The sequence below is a fragment of the Centropristis striata genome, chromosome 1 (genome assembly GCF_030273125.1).
Source record: "Centropristis striata isolate RG_2023a ecotype Rhode Island chromosome 1, C.striata_1.0, whole genome shotgun sequence".
Lineage (NCBI taxonomy): Eukaryota > Metazoa > Chordata > Actinopteri > Perciformes > Serranidae > Centropristis > Centropristis striata.
In genome coordinates this window covers 36,404,549-36,423,910 of record NC_081517.1, presented here as the reverse complement: position 1 = coordinate 36,423,910, position 19,362 = coordinate 36,404,549, and the positions used below count along the sequence as shown (strand labels likewise).

General features: G+C 37.1%; 1 protein-coding gene across 1 annotated transcript; it reads right to left on the bottom strand.

The window, feature by feature from the left end:
* Nucleotides 1-470: 470 nt before the first annotated feature.
* acer2 (alkaline ceramidase 2) lies at nt 471-19,121 on the bottom strand. The gene is made up of 6 exons (XM_059340656.1): nt 18,729-19,121; nt 18,212-18,326; nt 13,683-13,824; nt 12,993-13,130; nt 3,930-4,067; nt 471-2,247 (listed from the first exon to the last, which is right to left on the bottom strand). The coding sequence occupies exons 1-6, from the start codon at nt 18,840-18,842 to the stop codon at nt 2,061-2,063; spliced, it is 834 nt and encodes a 277-aa protein (XP_059196639.1). The 5' UTR covers nt 18,843-19,121; the 3' UTR covers nt 471-2,060.
* Nucleotides 19,122-19,362: the final 241 nt, after the last annotated feature.

Sequence of the window (19,362 nt, the reverse complement as noted above, 5' to 3'; positions counted from 1 at the left end):
GAAAAAGATTTATATACATGTCAGTCCATAAAAAAGGACTTAACTCATTCTTATGAGATAATAATCACACCTCATGCCAAGTCAAACATCACGATGCAGAGGGCAGCGTTTCACAGGCCGTCCCGTTCACACAAACTCCTTTAAATCTGAAGGGGATTCACACCAACAGTCCACGCTCGTGGATCTGATGTGTGGTTCAATATCATTTGCAGCACAATGAAAGTATTTTTGGGCACTACAACAACTTTGTTCACATTGTCAATAATACTGTCCCTAAAGTTTCTACTGAAGATAAAATAAATAAAAGAAAATACAAAAATCATGCAATATCAAAAAAAATCACTCACCCTTCAATTTTGGCTGCACTTCACTTAGAAAAATATAAACTGTTTTGGATAATTAAAAAAAAAAATACTCTCGAAAATAGTTGTTTTTTGACTTTTCTAAAATCACAATCCTTCATTCAGTTATTTTAGCCAGTTTGAGTTCCCAGAAGCCTCTGCAGGAGGACGGGAGTAAAATAATACTAGTTAATGCAGCCTGAGGCAGTTTTTCAAAAACAACATTAAAACAATGGTTTGTGGCGGGGAAAAAAAAAGCTTTGGTGATCCTTGTCTTTTCGAGTTAGTGTTTAGCTTTGCAACATCCAACATACTTCCCTTTTGTATTCTACATACAGGGTTCCTATTCATTTCTTTTGAATAAACACTGATAAATTCCATTAAATAGGTCAGAACTAATAAAACCTAATCCGTCACACAACTCTACCTGCTTAAACCTCAGCTACTTAGCACAATCATCACACTGCATTTCCCCTTTTAGAGCGAACAGTTTCAGGTATATCACACAAAGCACCTTCTTTAGCTTTTGTTTTCGTTTGATTAAGGCTTTTTGCACAGTTTCAATAATATCTAGCATGAAGTCTAAAATACTGAGTGTGGAATAAATAACCCTGAAGAGAAGTTTAAGTTGAGACATCTGGATGAAAAAAAAATCTGCAGTGAAATACTTAGCATTAAAAGCTGTACATTAGCAAACAAAGTGTTAGTACATAATTGTAATAATCATTGCATTGAGTCAAAGGCTTTGAGAACCATTCTTCATTTTGTGCAAAATGCATAATTATTTCTTTGAATTTTCAATCATATTTCGATTTCACATTCTGTGTTTTTTTTTGTACTTTAGGTTTTGGCCAATATCAAAGGGTACCTGTTCATTCACTAATATATGAATGATTTGCTTTCCTTTTTAAAATAACTGCATATTAAATTGTTAGTTATCAAAATATACATACAGGAGTATATTAAACACATTTATCATATACTTTTTTGAACAATCACAACGACATGCTGGAAAACAAAGTTAGTATGCTGATAACAAAAAAAAAGAAGCTTGCTGCATTTCTGGCATTTTAAATAAAACTTGCCTGTCCACAAAGAGGGCAGGTTAAACAGCCTGAACCCATTATGCATTTAAAACACATAAGGCTTTGTGTGTCTGTAACATCTTATGAACCAGCTTGTTGATTCATTGAGCATAGTTCGATTGGCTGAACAATATGAAGCTTTAATGCATTATGCATTATCACAGTTAATGAATCCAGTGCTTTATTGGTTTTAAATATGCTTTCATAATGGCCAGACTGCACCTATGAGATGCTATACTTGTGTTTATAAAGGCAATACAATGCTTTATAATGAGGTTTTCTGAGTTACTAGAAAATGTACAAAATCTCCTTTTAAAAGAAGAATACTAATACTGACATGATCTCAAATGTGAAGCCTGAGAGTATGTTTGGAACACTGTAAAGGTTTCTTGGCTCTGATGCTAAAAGTCTCCCTTTCATCGTTGTGTTCGACTCACTTATAACACCTTGTTGTTCATGACAGAGTTGCATGAACGCTGCTGTGTAATGAAACCAGATACGGACTGAAAGAGGAAAAGAGAAATCCTCATGTTTGGCCACAATGTGAATCACCTACATCGCCCGCTCACAGGAGCACAAGTGGCCTCATCCCGCTGCTGAAGCACGACCTGCTGAGCCGCACCCTCGGGTCTCCTTAAGTCACCTTGATGGCGGACTTCTTGTGGACGCAGAGGAAGGAGACGTAGGGCACGCCGATGAAGGCCCATTTCTCGTTGGGCCAGAACATGATGACGGGTCCTCGCTCCGGGGCCTCGGTCGCAACGTCAAAGTAGGCGAAGCAAACGCAACCCAAGTACGAAGCCAGACAAATGAGGATGTGCCTGCAAGAGCAAGAGGAGACTGAATGAACCAAACTGACTGAGAAATGGCTCCAAATACATCCAGGTGTTTGCATGTGCAGGATAACAACACAGTCATCAATAGTTACAGTCTGTTATTTGCAGAGGTGGAAATCCCCAGAAGCCCCACAATACGATATTATCCTGATAGTTACAATAGCTAATAGCCCCGCTGCCGTAACGTCGGTGATCTCGCTACGAGCCGGGGGACAGCGGAGCCGCCGAGAGACCTTTCGCTCTAAACTATTTAAAACACCATCTACAGCTAAAGAGAGTTTCGCGTCTGCTGCAGCCATGTTGGATCCGTAAGAAAACTACAAGCTTCCGTCTGCAGAGTAGTACGTGTCATCGTCTTGCCGTCCCTCCCCGTTCTGTGATTGGATCCCTAAAACAGGGATAAGAAACCTCTCTGGTTGCCAGACTGCCTGGAGGTTCGAAATGAAATTCGAGCGCGCAAGGCAGTATGAGTATACCCAGGCTAAGTGATGATATGATATTATTGTGATTTTAACCCTTTATCGGGCGAAGAACTATATTTGGTAACTTCAGTGGATATCAAAATGAGGTCCCCATGTCTCTCTGTTTGGTCGTAGAACCACATGGAATTCTTCCAGCTAATCAGCAAAGATCAGGCTACGTCATAGACAGTGACACCACGACATCTGAGAATATTTCAAGAAAAAAGTTGCAAATTTACTAGATTGAAGTGGCAAATCTACAAGAAAAAAAGTCGTAGATTTAAGAGATTTAAAGTGGCAAATCAGCGTGAAAAAAAGTTGTAGATTCACGAGAAAAAAGTTTAAAAAAGCAACTTTTTTCTCATAGATTCACCACTTTAAATCTCATAAATCTGCGAATTTTTTTCTCGTAGATTTGCCACTTAGATCTCGTAAACTTTTTTCTCAAAATTTACCCCCCTCCCCCGGGTCCGTATGTTGAACACATTCTGGCTGTATGTAATATCCTCCAATATTCTCTAGGGTTGAAATTTGGAATTTGCAAGTATTTCAATGAGTGCCCTGTTAAGGGTTAAGCATTTTCGATATGGTGAGTATTGCGATACAATACAGTGCGATTTAACCGTTTCACTGCATATTGTGTCAACAAAATTAAATTCAATCAAGAATTGTTTTGTCAAATATAAGAAAATTCTCAGTCTATTAATCTCACTTCAGTCTTTTTATTTCTCCACAGTGAAAGTCAAACCCACAGACTGACCAACAAAGTATTCAGTCAAACTGAACTGGACTGCAACACTTTCACAAACTTTCCTCAACTTGAAGCTTCACTGCTCTGAATTTTTTTAGTTTCAAATGATACCAGTATATCCAGTATATTCCTAAAATAACTACTACTACTACTACTACTACTACTGCCTTTTCCCCACCTCTAGTTATTTGAGTATTAAAAAATTTTGTGGTATTTTACATTTTTTATTTATTTATTTTTGTCCAGCAACATCCCTTATTCTTTCACGTTTCAGGATGAAAACCCTAATTTCTATGAAAAAGTTATCATGTTCTCACTTATTTAACATACATAAGACTCTACCACAAGTTTTAATAATCATATTTTCACTGTTTGAGTAGAGTACATACGTAGATTGTATAGCCGTATTAATACTCCAAACTATATTAACTCCTCTGAGTGGTCTCTGAGCTTACCAAGCGCAGTGTAGGTATGGAAAGTTGACAGATGACCACATCTCACAGAATATCCTGTCACTGATCCAGCAGAGCAGAGCCAGTGCCCACCAGATCCCTGAGACCAGTCCCAACTTGAACACACGTGGGTTTTCACACCTGCAACGACCAAACAGAGCCATGAGAAACATGTACAACTGTGAAAACACTCAAAAATTCACACAAACTTTTGAAAAGAACCAAAATCAAATTAATAATTAACATTTGATCTGTAACGCTGTTCATTCTTGCATATGACATTACCATCATCTAAGAGCATAAAAGTACACTTTTTTGTTCTTTTCCCCATTTGATATCATTCATAGCAACAGGAGATAAGCAGTTTAATGCAGGAAAACAGCATTTAACTCGAAATGAAAAATGATCTAACATGCAAAACATATTAACATTAATTTATCTGATGTGTTCATCTATTTTTCTGGGCACTGAAAATACAACACTGACATATAATCGCCTTGTCGAGTTGATATGGTGAGCTTGTTGGCAAACAGGTGCCTGTTTACACACCCAGCAGACGCTGAGCAATATTACAATCACGTGTGTTTCCATCACATGAATGTTAAGTCTCATATCAGTTTCCTTTGACCTCTTATTGGTCTCCAACAATCTGACTCTTAAGCTTCTTAATGCTCAATCATGTTCACCAGCTAATCCCCATCTGTGTCGTCATTTGGAGCAGGGCAGGTAGTGGGCAGTGTGTCTGCCGCTTAATAAAATAACTGCATATTAAATTGTCAGCTAACAAAATATATATACTAGGGTTGTCACGATACTAAAATTTTCAACTCGATACCGATACTCAGGAATTTAACAGAAATATTTTTATTAACAAGAAAAATGCAACGTGTAAAAATTAACAGAACCACAATATTTATAATAAAAACAGACGAAAAAAAAAGAAACTGCAACTATGATAACAAGCTTCAGGTCTGAGGTAGTGCAAAAAATAAATAAATACAATAAACAATGACAACTATAACAATATTTTGAGGCTGTATGCTGTGCTCGGGGGGTATCGATACTTTTGAAAATGAGTATCGTATCCGGATACAAAGTTTTAGTATCGATAAGTTTTTGAGTATCGATACTTTTGACAACCCTAATATATACACGTGAGTATATTAAAACACATGCATCATATACTTTCTTGAATAATCACAACAAAATGCTGGAAAACATAGTACACAGATAATCTAATAAAATAACTGCATACTATATTGTCTGCTGTGGCTAAAAAAATGAGCCTGGACAAATTAATTATTATTATAATTATTTGTTATGAGACGGTGAACAAAAATAGGGAGCTGAAAGATGTTTGAACACTTTGTAGGGCTGAGGTAAACTGCAAACATCATGCAGAAACATAATCCTCCACTCTCTTTTTCTTTTCAGTTCATGTCCATACAGGGTGTACATGGTGTCTTTCAGAGTACACTGAACTTTGTGTCCAGTTCTGGTTGTGCACAAATACTCCCAGCTGGTTCTGAGGTTTTGAAATTATTTTACAGCCTGTGTTGTCCACTCTAGCCAGGGTGCTTCTAAAGTTACAACAGAGATGTCCGCACCAGGATGTTAAATTCTAAGTTAGCACATTTATTTTTAGATAAGGGGATTATCTTCCCTTTCTTTTTGGGTGCTGACAGAACTGTGATCCAAGCACCAAGTCTCTGCACAACTATCTCATAAATGGACACACCATTGACCTAAAGAGGCATGTGCTAATCCAGAGCGCCTCTGATAAAAAACTATTCTTAGCCTTGTCCTCCTTAGACATACCAGTTACAGCCCTGCTACCGGCTGAGGCCAAAACAAAGACTGGGGCAAGGAAGCCTGACTGAAGCGTGCTGGTGACACAACTGTTTAGTCACTGTGACACAGTTTGTCACCTTCCCTTAAGACGGAGCTTTTGACGAAGTCATGTTGTTTTATATGCTTTAAACTTGAGTTACCATTGTTTCAAGGAGAAAGGAATGTTGGGATGAAACAAACTATTTCCAGTGAGCACAGCAACACACTAAGATCTAAATAAACAGGCAGCTGCAGAGGTCATGGAAAGAGTGTTATTTTAAAGTGAAGGAGCAGCCACGAGGTCTCTGTGACAAGAGAAAGATAATTTGCTATTCTAAAGCCCGCAGGAACTTTTTATCATCCTGCAGCTTGTTTGCAACCATGTTACTGTTATGACTTGCAAAATTCAGATGGAGGGCGGAATTATATACATCCGTACAGCTCAAAAATTGGAAATAGTGGACAGGGACTACACGGTGAACCGGCACACAGCAGGTATTGCCAGAAAATTTCAACTCATGTTGTATGTGATTCAAACACAATGAAGAAAAGTGAGTTTGAACTTGATTGCTTTGCCTGTTGTGGACACAAACTTCTTTACAAATGACTTTGTCCTCCAGACCTCCTACTACATAACAAGACAGATGAAGGTGAATCATATAATAGTCTAGAGGATTATAACTATTACGCATGTGGTCATGTCTACAACATTGGAACTAAAGTAGTATTAAATTACTTTTGTCTTGTTTTTGGCCGGATGAATAAAAGGTGCTTCATCATTACTGTTATTTATACAAACTAACTCTTCAGACATTATCAGGTTAGTTTGTTCTGTATCATTCCTGTTCTTAATGAATAACTCAGCTACTGTAGCACAACTAATGGACGTCCTCTACACAGAACAAGCTGTTCTTTCCAACTGGAAGTGACCTTGATCGGGGCTAACAGCAATAATGTAAAAAAAAGGGAAAAAAAGAAGAAAGAAAGCAAACAACAACAAATGCAATTTTAATTCAAATTTGTATATTGAGGCCCCATTGGCTCATTAGCTATAGTAGCTAACTTTAGCTTCGATTTTCTACCTTAACCACTCTAAGAGGTCTGGAAAAATGACATTATAAACTTGCATCATGGATACAAAACATGGTCAAATAAGTTTGTCACAGCACATTATAACTGCAACATTAGCTGCCTCAACTCCTCCACACTTAATGTAAGATAGGGGTTATGATCAGTGGTGGAAATTAACATTAATTTAATTTACTCAAGTACTGTATTTAAGTAAGATTTTGAGGTACCTGTACTATATAATTACTATGTAATTCTATACTTCTACTCCACTACATTTTGAGGCAAATATTGTACTAATTAGTCCACTTCATTTATCTGACAGCTGTAATTACTTTTCAGGTCGAGATTTAACATAAAAAAACATGATAAATGTTTTAAGCATGTTGATACGTTAAACCACATACAAGTATATTAAGTATTAGTATTAAGTTTTAATTAAGTATTAACATAATGCATCACTAATAATAATCCAATAATATATTAAGAATATATAAAACAATCTGAGTGGGGCCATTCTGCATAACGAGTATTTTTACTTTTGAGACTTTAAGTACATTTTGATGCCGATACTTTTGTACTTTAACTTGAGTTTTTAATGCAGGACTTTTACTTCTAATGGAGTGATCTCACAGTTTAGTATTCGTACTTTTACTTAAGTAAGGGCTCTGAAGACTTCTTTCACTACTGGTTATGATCCACATCTGCCGCCGTTTATCTGTGAGTCTTTGCTGTTGTTTTTTTAAACTATTTTTAAGTCCTAGTTTTTCCTGATTTGACTGATTGGAATATCTCTAAACAGCACAAATCATAGACGTTTGTGCCATGCTGGTCGTTGTTCCCTCAGAACCTGCCTCTGGTGCCCTCCGTCTGGAAAGCTGACGTAAGAAGTTGAAGCAATTACGTTTTTCTTCTTTCAAAACCTGTCCTCGCTATCTCGCTTTAAGTCAAGTAAGTCAATTAATGAACCAAACTGGAAAACTGTAACTGTAACTGTGTTACATAATTGGACCAGAGAGGCTGCAGGGAAAAAAAACGTGTTATGGATGCTCATCAGCAACAGGAAGTACAGAAATAGCCAGCCAACGATAGGACTTCCCAGAGGGAAATAGGCCATTAAATAGTCATCAATATTCTATTATACTGTTAAGTGTTTCAATCGATTATATTCATATGGGAACAAATCCAGAGTGTGCACCAGGGACAGACTAAGCCAGCGATGAGCTCTGTAACTGCCTTTACATACATAACCGCCATAAGTAAGCAACACCCCTCCCTGATAACAAACACACACTGACAAAGCCTTCACCGCTCAGCCGGATATCTGGAATACTGAGCCTATCAGCTCAAAGAGAAGTGTGTAAGATAAGAAATATGACATGAAAACCAGGACCTCTCCTCTCAGACAAGAGCGTTAGTGATTGTGGTGGAGAGTTTGAGTGTCGGGGGCAGAGATAAGTGAAGGAAAGGCCGTTCTGTCTATCTGGGGTGGAGCACTGCAGAGAGGCTTCTCTCACTCATGGGAAAAGAAAGGAAGAGGCGCCATAGGATCAGTCAAACAAAGCCTGATGTTTCTCAGAGACGCTGGACGTCTTTATGCATCGATTTTAATGATAGAAAAGTTTTAGCTTGCATGTTAGACATCACTTTCATCACATAGTTTTTACATGCATACGTTTGAAAAGACAGGAAACAAAAGGATCATTTTGAAGTAAAACTGAAAGTAAACATGGTAATAATCCCCCACTGCACTGGAAAAATGTGTTTGCGCACATCTGCATAATAGATCAAGATGAACCATGGACTCTGTCTGTAAACCATGACAGATGTTTACAGCAGATAGTTTGGGTAATGATTTTGCAGTTCATTTTGTTTTCTTTTCAAGATCCTTTTGCCAAGATTTGTTTTGCCTTAATGGGATGTCTCACAGCAGAGAAACAGAGCGAGAATGTTGAAGAGGAGAGATAGTAAGAGAGACAGATGCTGGCGGTATCGAGCCAGGGATTGCTCAATCACCGTATATGGTGCTGGCTACACAACAGCCTTGGTTGAACATTCAAGTTTTATTTCCAAATACGTTAAAATTATCTTTCGACCACTTCTGCTTATTGCCCCATCAGATCTCTTTTTAGAAATGTCACCATGTTTAAAGATGGGTATAATGTTGTAATTACAGATAGGAAATGATGACTAGCAGAGAAAAAGGGATGCCAGTTCTAGAAAGAAGAGGATTTATCCTTTACGCACTGACAAAATATGAGAACAAGTCTATTTTTTTTTATCCTGAGCAGATCACATTGATAGTATATCAATAGATAATAATAATAATATTTGCTGATACGTACATATGGCGTTATGTATATAAAAAGTGTACGAATGTATGCATTTGTCTGTACTTTGGGGCTAAATCTTTTCCAAGTTGTTTCTTTTTTTTATGTCAGTGGAGAGTTAAATATGAAGTAGGACTTAAGTCAAGGTCTATACAATGACAGATATATGTGAGAAATAATATTTCCCTCACTGTATCTGTTGTTTCAGTTTAAGTTTTAAAATAAATATCTGGAATACTACGGTCGAAGAATGGTTTCCTTCCATTATTTTTTTGAAAATTAACTTTGTGCAACACTTTCTGTCACGCTCATGTCTATAATGCATTATAATCCACTCATAGTACTGCACAATTATAGTCATAAGCACTCATAAATATTCATTATGCTTTAAAACAATAATCATAGCATTAAACAGCACATTATAATGACTTTTAAGGTCTCAAATCATAAATAATTGCTGTGTATTAAAGCAGTTTAATGCATTATAATCACTGTCATAATGCATTATAATGCGATGGTAGGGTTACAGTAACCCTAACCATATAACACATGATGAGTATGTTTATAATGCATTATAAACACCGTCAGTGAGTGACCAGCAATTATGAAGTATTATAATACTTGACCTTATGTGTGATTCTGTTATAAGTTATTATGAATATGTATGAATGTTTATAACAATAATTATTCGGGGCTACAAGCAGATTATAATACATTCTAACCATGTTTATAATGAATAATAGACATGGGCGTCACAAAAAAAGTATTACTGAACTTTGCTCTCATGCACAAACTAACTCTTCAGACATTTTCAGGTTTGTTTGTTTTGCATCATTCCTGTCTTTAATGAATAACTCAGCTACTGTAGCACAACTATCACCGGTTTTATTGGTTCTACACTACACTGGTTCTCCAATATTTGTTATGGACGTCCTCTACACAGAACAAGCTGTTCTTGTCCAATTTGAAGTGACCTGAATGGGGGCCAACAGCCGTACTGTAAAAAAAAAAAAGAAAAAAAAAGAAAAAAGAAGCAAACAACAACAAAATAGCCTTCCGTTTCGGAGGGCAAAAGTCCATCAGCCAGGGCCACAGGAATTCTCTCCCACTTAGCAGAACAAAAACAAGCTGCCTCAACTGATGACTGGCACTTTCAGTAATGTCAGGAATAACTAACAGGTTGAACAATGGATGACTTCAGGTTACAAGACTGACGGCGGTGAGTAAGGGATGTGGGAAACGGAAGCAGCAGCTCCACATTGTAGTGACGGAGGAAAGCAACACACGCACACAAAAGAGCACGAGAGGCTTGTTGTGTGTTTTCAGGAACATTCTTTCACATCATAGGGTCCTATAATTATCTTGGGACAGACAACATGTCATTAGAAAAGTACAAAAGGCCAAAGGTGACATGTTAATGTACTGTAGACTGCAGAAACTACATCTCAACACTGTTTGCCCTTTTGTCCTTTCAGCTACTTTACATTACAGCTGCTGATTCCACTCATATTCAGCTTTGAACCACTGACATGGTTACTGATATCTGCAGCTAAAAGTTAAAGCATAAGTGGAAATGTACGCATCAGGAAAATTAAAAATCGGTAACGCTTTATATTAAGGTCCTTGTAATAACCATTAACCATTAACAAGTAATAAGGCACTGTTCTCGCGTTAGATCCCTTTAGCTGCAAAAAGCATAGTTAACTGTTAACAAGTGCATAGTTAACTTATAATAGATGAGCAATAAAGTATGTAAGAGCAGATTTAATGTTGATTGTTGTGTGTATCATGGTCCAACTGTGATTGGCGGGTCCGCCTATATAGGTGGGAACCTTTTGGGGGCTCGTCAGGCGTTTTCCAACCGGAAGGGGAAAAACAGTTTTTGACCGCTACGCTATGCGCTTCCCTATACGCTTCGCTATACGTTACGCTGCGGTGCGCGGCGCTCGTTATGATGTATGTATAAGAGATAGGATGATTGACGCATGATATGTTAAATAAATGGAATTGTTTTGCATATAAACTAAAAATCAACTGGACTCTTATTCATCATTTTTGGCCAAGTAAAAGCGTGTCAATCAATTTTCCTGTTGAAATGCCTCAGTGGCTTAAAGCATTGGCTTAGCTTCTACAAAGTATATTTTAATATCAATAAGCAAACAAAAGATTAATAAAGGCATGGCAAAGACATAATGGGTGGGTTATGGGTGTTTGTAATGCTATTATGAAGAATTATAAGATACTCATGAGGCTTTTATTAATGTTCTTATTATACATCTCTTATAGCCTGCTATTAGCTGTATTATAATGCCATTATTAACACTTGTATAGGCTTATAAACACACAGTAATGGTAATAAGCATCTTGTAAGGACTTACAAGGGCCTTATTACTTGTTAATTAATCTTATTACAACGACCTTAATATAAAGCGTTACCTTAAAATCTTTCATAGAATTTTTTCAGGAAATATTTACAACTACTAACTGCCTGGTGTTTAACCTACATAGCAAAGGTTAGTTTGTTAACATAGGACCTGTTTAGAGTAAAAGAAGTAATGATGTTTAAATTTGATCCTATCATTACTGGTTATTTTGCAAATAAACCTAGTAACCCCCACCCCCGGAAATAAAATAAAAGAATAGATAAGAAAGAAGAAGCCTTTCTCTTGTTGTCTTTTTTATTTTAATGTTCTATTATTGTTTTTATTATTATTGTTTTATTTTACATCTTAAGTCTAACCTAAAGTTGGCTTTTGGACTCACTTAACCCCATCAACCCGTCATCAGTGACCAATTTTTAGTCATCCTACTGTATTGTATTGTACTGTATTGTGAAGCGTCCTTTCTTGAAAGATTATATAAATTTAAGTTATTATTAAGTAGGTTGTAAAAACTATATTCTTAAGGAGACAGACACACACACACTCACATTAATAAACCTGTAAAGTAATATACTGTTTGTTAATAAACTGTGTTCCTTGGACAATTTCCCTGTGCTCTGATATTTTTTTGTGTACTCCAAATCTTTTTCTTGGGAAGAAGGTTAGTATAGAGTCTTGTCCACTGGTTGCAAAAAGAAGTTTGATTATATAAAAGTATAATGAGAAAGTCTATGAGAAAATGAGCCAACTTCTCACTTGATTTATCACCTCAGCAGACACTTTCATAATGAGTTTATGGTCTCAGTCGCTTATTCCAAAACAGCATGACGTTCATTTTGTAAAGTATGCTCCCATTTAGAGTAAAATAGATGATAAAGCAGGGTATGCTTCAGGGCGTGTGTTTAACATCCCACACTGCCCACATTCAACATGTTTATGGCCTTGGCTCTCGCTTGCATTCTCTTATGTCTGACCGTAGCCTGATGTGTCTCTACCACGGTGCACTCTGTGTTTTCAACTTCTTTTCAGTTCAAAAACATTGAACTGCAAAATTTTGGACACATAAAATGTGTTGTTCAGCATTTGGTGGTGGAGATTCTTTAAGGAGTTGGCTGGCTGTTTGTTCATTTCTGATAACTCATTCCAACCAAGCTCCACCCTGTCATCCAATTATGGTCACTTCTGGCTCCAAAAAACAAGGTGGCGACAGTAAAGATGCCAATCTCAAGGCTTCGAATCCGTAGTCCACAAACCAATGGGTGAGGTCATGGTGACTATGTCCACTTCTTTTATACAGTCTATGAAGAAGATTCCCATCAGATGAGTACCTATATTCACCATTCGTCCCATAACAAAGCTACTTACTGATGTCATGATGCATAGTGTGATCAGAGTTGCACATTTACCTGCCCATACTCACCCATGCTGTTTTTCTTTGTAAAAACCCTTTCACTAACCTTTTGAGCTCAGTAATGAGCAGTGCGGTGCAGGGGATGCCCAGAGTCATTAGTGACAATGAGTTGACGACAGGTTTAACAAAGGCCAGCCCAGTGGTGATCCCTGACAAGATGCCGATGACCACTTTGAACCTTGACCTGAATTAAAAAGCAAAACAAGTCTGAACAACAAAAAAAACTGCATGGACAGTATTGTGAAACTCAGACAGAAAGCTCTTTCCAGAAAGCACAACAACACACAAACACTCAGACAGAAACGAGAATCACTCGGATACAAAGGGGGCGTTTTTAAGTGACAGCCTGAAGTGAAAGAGCAGCCATGACGGCTGTGTGACAATGGAAAGAGAAGTAAAGACATGTGATGCAGCTTTTCCTGGTGTCAGCTATCTCGGCCAGAGCTATTATTAAACTGGGAGTGATAGCAGTGGGGACACATCATGTGACAAAGCAGTGGCCAACAGTGAGCTGCACTAACACTGTGTCTACCAGAAATATGAGACATAAAGTGGCATTTGCCTTGTTGTGAAATTTAGTTCATGTGAGAATCTCAAAAGAAATCAAAGTGGGAACTAAAGTGATTTATTTTTGTTGTCCGTTTGCAAAAAAATGTCTGTTATTTTGTGTTAAATGACCACTGCCGCATCAGACACCTCCGGCTCCGTTTACACAAAGTCACACTAGTCAACATACCGATCCCTCCTGAACATCCTGGGGAGGTATCTCTTAGGAAACCACATGGCAATGGCACACATAAGCACCCATAAGATGGCCAGCTCGTCAAGCATCTGGCCGAGGAAGCTGAGGGTGGCGTGAAAATACGTCGATCCAATACCTGAAAGACAGAGACACAAATGGATTAATGAGAGCATGTCATGGTGTTTTCACACCTATAATGAAGTTTGTTTGCCCTGGTCCAAATCTGGGCTAAAATTCAAGTATTTTCCCTTTGGCTCGGTTTGTTTTTTAAACAGAGAAATATCCCAGAAGGCAATTCACACCTGGCTACAGGAGCTCAAACTTGTGGAGGGGAGCTGGTAGTTGGGTCAGATCAAGATCAATTTACATTCCCACCACCAGCTACGAACCTCTCCAACATTCGTTTGGGAGTGGACCAGGACCAACTCCTCTAAGGGTCTTGGTGAGGTCATTTTGGTCCCCACCTGAGTGTAATTACTGTGTTCACACCTGCCCAAATGAACCACAGTCCAATTTAACTGTACTAAAAACTGGTAAGGGGAAAAACATCCTTAAAAACCATTGAATGTGATCTGTGTTGGATATGTGGAAAGAAGAATAAAAGATTAATCATTCGGAAATACGCAGTTTGCGTCAGAAGCCCAAAACTTGTTGATATAAAACAGCTGATATGCTCCCATTTCCATTAAACAAATTGGCAAAGTAGCCAAAGTGATGAAAAACTGATAAAGCTACAAAGTTCACCTCTAAATGGGAACACTTCAAACTGAGTAAATGTGTAAAAAAAAAAATCATTACAGGCAGACGAGAGATTCATTTATCCCTTTTGGATATTTTAGAAATTTGATCTTAAATCCCCCTACCTCAAATTGTTTTTTACATAACTGCATTTTATTTATTTTAATTATTTTAACTTTATATAATTATCTAACCTCATCGTAAAATGTTATGGCAAGTTACATCATTTTTCAGACTTATCTCTTATCAATGATCTCTCGAGGTTGAATAAATCAATGACTGAAACAAGTTCATTTACTTAGAGTTATTTGGAAACCAACTTTACTGTTACTGGGAGTTTTGAAATTTTGTAGAAGGAAGGATCAGTCAGTGGCCCGTTTGTTATCATGGTCCAACAGACCTTCTGTTATCAGAATAATCTGTTTTCTTTACAGGAGATTCCTACAGTTCAACGAACTTTTGATCCAAAGCTGAGCGCTGCTCTCTGTCAGGAGTCACTAATCATGGCAACCTGTCAGAATGCCCATGTATCACTGGCAGTCAAGACAAAACATAAACCCACACCGCCTCAACCCTCTCATGGAAAAAGAGGTCAGACAATTATTTGATGAGTCATTTAGTCAATCTACAGAAAATAAATCTACAATTGTTTCTTTTTCTCTTCTTTTTACTTCAAATTTAGAAGAATGTACAGAAGGTTTGGGTAGCCCCCTTCCAGTTTATATATACATGTATATATGCCTATGCACGGAAAGAGATATTGATTTACTTGTTAGTTGGTTTTCACATTATCAGCAACTATTTCAATAATTAAAGGTCATCTTTGCTTTCAAAAATGAGGTTTCAACTTCTCATATAGAAATTTTAGCTGGTTTCTTCAGTCCTCTATGAAGAATATTTGGAGGTTTTAGACTGTTAGTTGGATTAAATGAGACACTTGAAGGCATTGTGTTGCTGACATTTTAAAGACGAAACTGTTAAAAAAAAAAAAATATATATATATATATATATATATATATATATATATATATATATATATATATTTACAAAAAATGAAAATTAGTTGTCAACCAATATGGTTTTGTTAATGACTGATGTTGATATATAATGGCATTATCATGTTTTTTGTTTTTGTTGCATCTGATAATTCAACAATATCATAATAATAGTACTCTTAAGAACAAAATTATACACAAAATTGCAGAACTTGTGCAAACATATTTACATTTACATAACACTGTAGTTGTTTGCCTTGTTACTGTTTGTTTAAAATGAGTGCACTGCAGACAGATCTACTTAAGCAAAGAAAATGTGTCACTTAAATAAATATCAACAGGTACTCAAAATAATTAACTTTGTAAAAGAAAATAATTGGAGTTTTAGTGCATAAATGTATTGGTTGCAGGCAATGCAGTCACCTGAACTATATGGATGTCTCAGTCTGAACACAGTTGAGGACAAAACTAAAGAAAAGCTGCTGAAGGCTGTTTTCATACTGGAACCTATAGGGTTGTTTTTCAGTTTAGGTCAAAGGTCGTCCTGACTGAGAGACAGTGGTAGAGGTGAAACCATGTAACCCCTTGTCAGCTGTGTAAGTTTTAACAGCCTCCAGATTCCTAACAATGGATGCAGTCAGAGCTCCGATAGGCTGCATATATATATACAGTCAGCATTTGAGGTATGGAGCGAGAAATAAATGAACAAATAAAGGAGGCTATTTTTATTTTGATCACTGGATTAGAAGGCAGGTGTCAGGACAGGGTTTGATAGGAGAAGTGGAACTACTCTGACATGATTAATCCTTTATCAGGCAAAGAACTATATTTGGTAACTTCAGGTAATATTTTGAGAAAAAAGTTGCAAATTTACTAGATTAAAGTTGCAAATCTACAAGAAAAAAAGTTGCGTTGAGATTTGAGATTGAGTTGAGATTTAAAGTGGCAACTCTACGCGAAAAAAGTCGCAGATTTACAAGAAAAAAGTGGGGAAAAAGCAACTTTTTTCTCCCAGATTCACCAGTTTAAATCTCATAAATCTATGCATTTTTTTCTCGTAGATTTGGCACTTTAATCTCGTAAACTTTTTTTCTCAAAATATTATTTTCGGATGTTTTTTTTTACACATTCTGGCTGTATGTAATATCCTCCAATATTCTCTAGGGTTGAAATTTGGAATTTGCAAGTATTTCAATGAGTGCCCTATTAAGGGTTAAAGTGGTGAATCTGGGTGAAAAAAGTAGCTTTTTTCCCCACTTTTTTCTCTTAAATCTGTGACTTTTTTTCTTGTAGATTTGCCACTTTAATCTAGTAAATTTGCAACTTTTTTCTCAAAATATTACCTGAAGTTACCAAATATAGTTCTTTGCCTGATAAAGGGTTAACACAAAGTGACACAGTCCAGAATGAGAATTAATGACCCACAGTTCAACTTCAGCTGTAAATCCTATTCAACAGTTATCATCCAGTAGAGAGACTTGTCAGGAACACTGGGAGGTCTGTCAGGTTATCTTTGCTGACAGTGCAACCAGAGTGTTTTCATAACAGCTGCAACAGAACAAGGCACTGTAATCTTCTTATTCTCTCTTTTTTTTTTTTTTACATACAGTAGAACCATTTAAGAGTGAAAAAAATCCTGTGTCAAATCAAATGAAATCCAGGCAATAGGCTTATTCATCGCACCAATGAATAAGCCTAGTCATAACCATTGCTATGGGGGTAAAATGATTCAGGACGACCGAAAGCTACAACGGAGGACAGCGACAGAGGCCACAGCTGAGGAAACCTACAACCTCACTGTGGTTTTGTTGCAGTTTAAGAATGTGGGCCGACACACACAACTCATACATTTTATACAATGTATAACTCATGTAATTGTGTATCCTCGGGCTGCAATTACAGATTATTCTCGTTATCCATTCATCTGCAGATCATTTTCTCAAAAAATTGCTTACTCTTTTAATGTATATTGTCAGACAATACTTTTAAATGCCTTTCAAAACATCCTGACGAAAACTGACACATTTAGCAGCTTGTTCTGTCAAACTAATGGTCAAATATTCTGTTAACTAGCACAAAAGATGAAGAAAATCAGCAACTATTCATATTCCGAGGCAAAATACTATTTCTCTTGTCTAGAAAAAAATCAAATCCATCACTTATGCCTAATTATGGGCACGTATCATATTCTTCTGAACTACATTTTATTCAGTGGTTATATTTTGCCTCTTATGTTATGCATTTTAAGTATTCTTTTTAATCTATTTTATTTTCCCATCTGATTTTACATTAAGTATGTCTTTCTATCCTTGTTTTAATGTCTGTTTATGTGATGTAATTTACCAATGGTAAAATATGCATGTCCTTTATGTCTCGCATATAAAGTGCCAGATAAATAATTGTAGTATTATTATTAATATTTAATATTGTCATAATTGAATTATTTTAGATGGTGTAACCAGTGACTTTTTGCTTTTTAAAATGCCAGAATTGTTAATTTTCTGATAAATGTATTACCCGGCTAATTGATTTAGCAGTAAGATACAATTAAGCAATAGATGCCGCAGATATAAAGTATGCTTTTAAACTAACTGGCATACAATAGGATTATGAAATACTAGCCTGACACGTTGCATATTGAACAGATAAAGTATTAGTTGTATGGTTTGTTAGTGGAGGGAAGTTGAAGTGAAGTTAAGGTGATGATCTCCCACACAGCTGAACAGAAACATGAAAGGTTAGAAGGTCACCACACAGTGTGTAGACATTAATGTCAGCCAGCCAACTTACCAACCACAACTAGTAGACTCCATATGAGGTAAATCCCACTGTTGAAATGTGTTGCATATTGGCGGAACAAGCACATTAATATGGGCGGCAAAACAAAAAACAAAATGTTGCTGATCTGAAATGATAAACAAAAGGAAAAAGCTATGAGCAAAAAATACATCGCAGCTGAACTGATCGTGCAGCTCAGTGACATCATGCTTGTCCAAAGTTGATCAGCCTCGCTGGTCTTTAGCAAAACTTGACAGCCAGTGAAAAAATGAACAAAAAAGGATAATTTGTAACCTGATGCTAGCAGTAAACATCATGATGCTGAAGCTGAAAAGCAGCCAAAACTGTTAAAGTCGATATAGCTTACAGCTAGCTATAGCTAACCTGAGAATCATATTAAACGCTCTCAGAAAGCAATGCAATAGAAAGAAAAACAAAGCCAGAGAGGCAATTAGCTGTGTGACTGTACTCTGTTATGCAAAAACAACCAAATAAAAAGCACACATTGTTAGCTAACGTTCAAACCGACCGTGTTGTAAAACTCAGCGATGCTGGGGTAAATTAGGTAATTGCCTTCACACCAGTCCACATCGGAGCTGCCAGCCTGCAACTGGTCCCAAAAAATCAGATTAACGTTACTCATGTCTGGACTAGTTGTTTCGGATGGACCGTGCAGAGCAGACAGCACTCCGCCGTCAGCTTTGAGGATAAAAGGGGAAAAAAAACACTGGAGGAAAGTCACTCTTTACTCTGCCGACTCGCTGCTCAGATGCTAGATATGAAGGCTTTGAGACCTGACACGACAACGTGATAAACTACAGAAATCGTCGCTGAGCTGCATTTTTAAAGCCTCTTTCCGTCCACAAAGCCTGCCGCTGGTCGTGACGCTCCGCTCTGTGTGCATTGACAGCTGCTCGCTCTGCAGCCAAAGAGTTCTGGAGCGCTGCGGGAGCGTGCACTGCTAACGACTTCCGTCTTCGCTTAAACGTGACCGCGGGAGCGCGCACAGCGTAAAGTGAATCATAACGACTTTTATGTTTTTATGTAATGTTCATATTTTTAAGAGCAAACTTAAGACTTATCTTTTAATTTGGCTTGTACTTGAACCATTTAAAAATATTTTTCCTTTTCATGCATCTTAGTGTTACAACATCTTCTCTTTT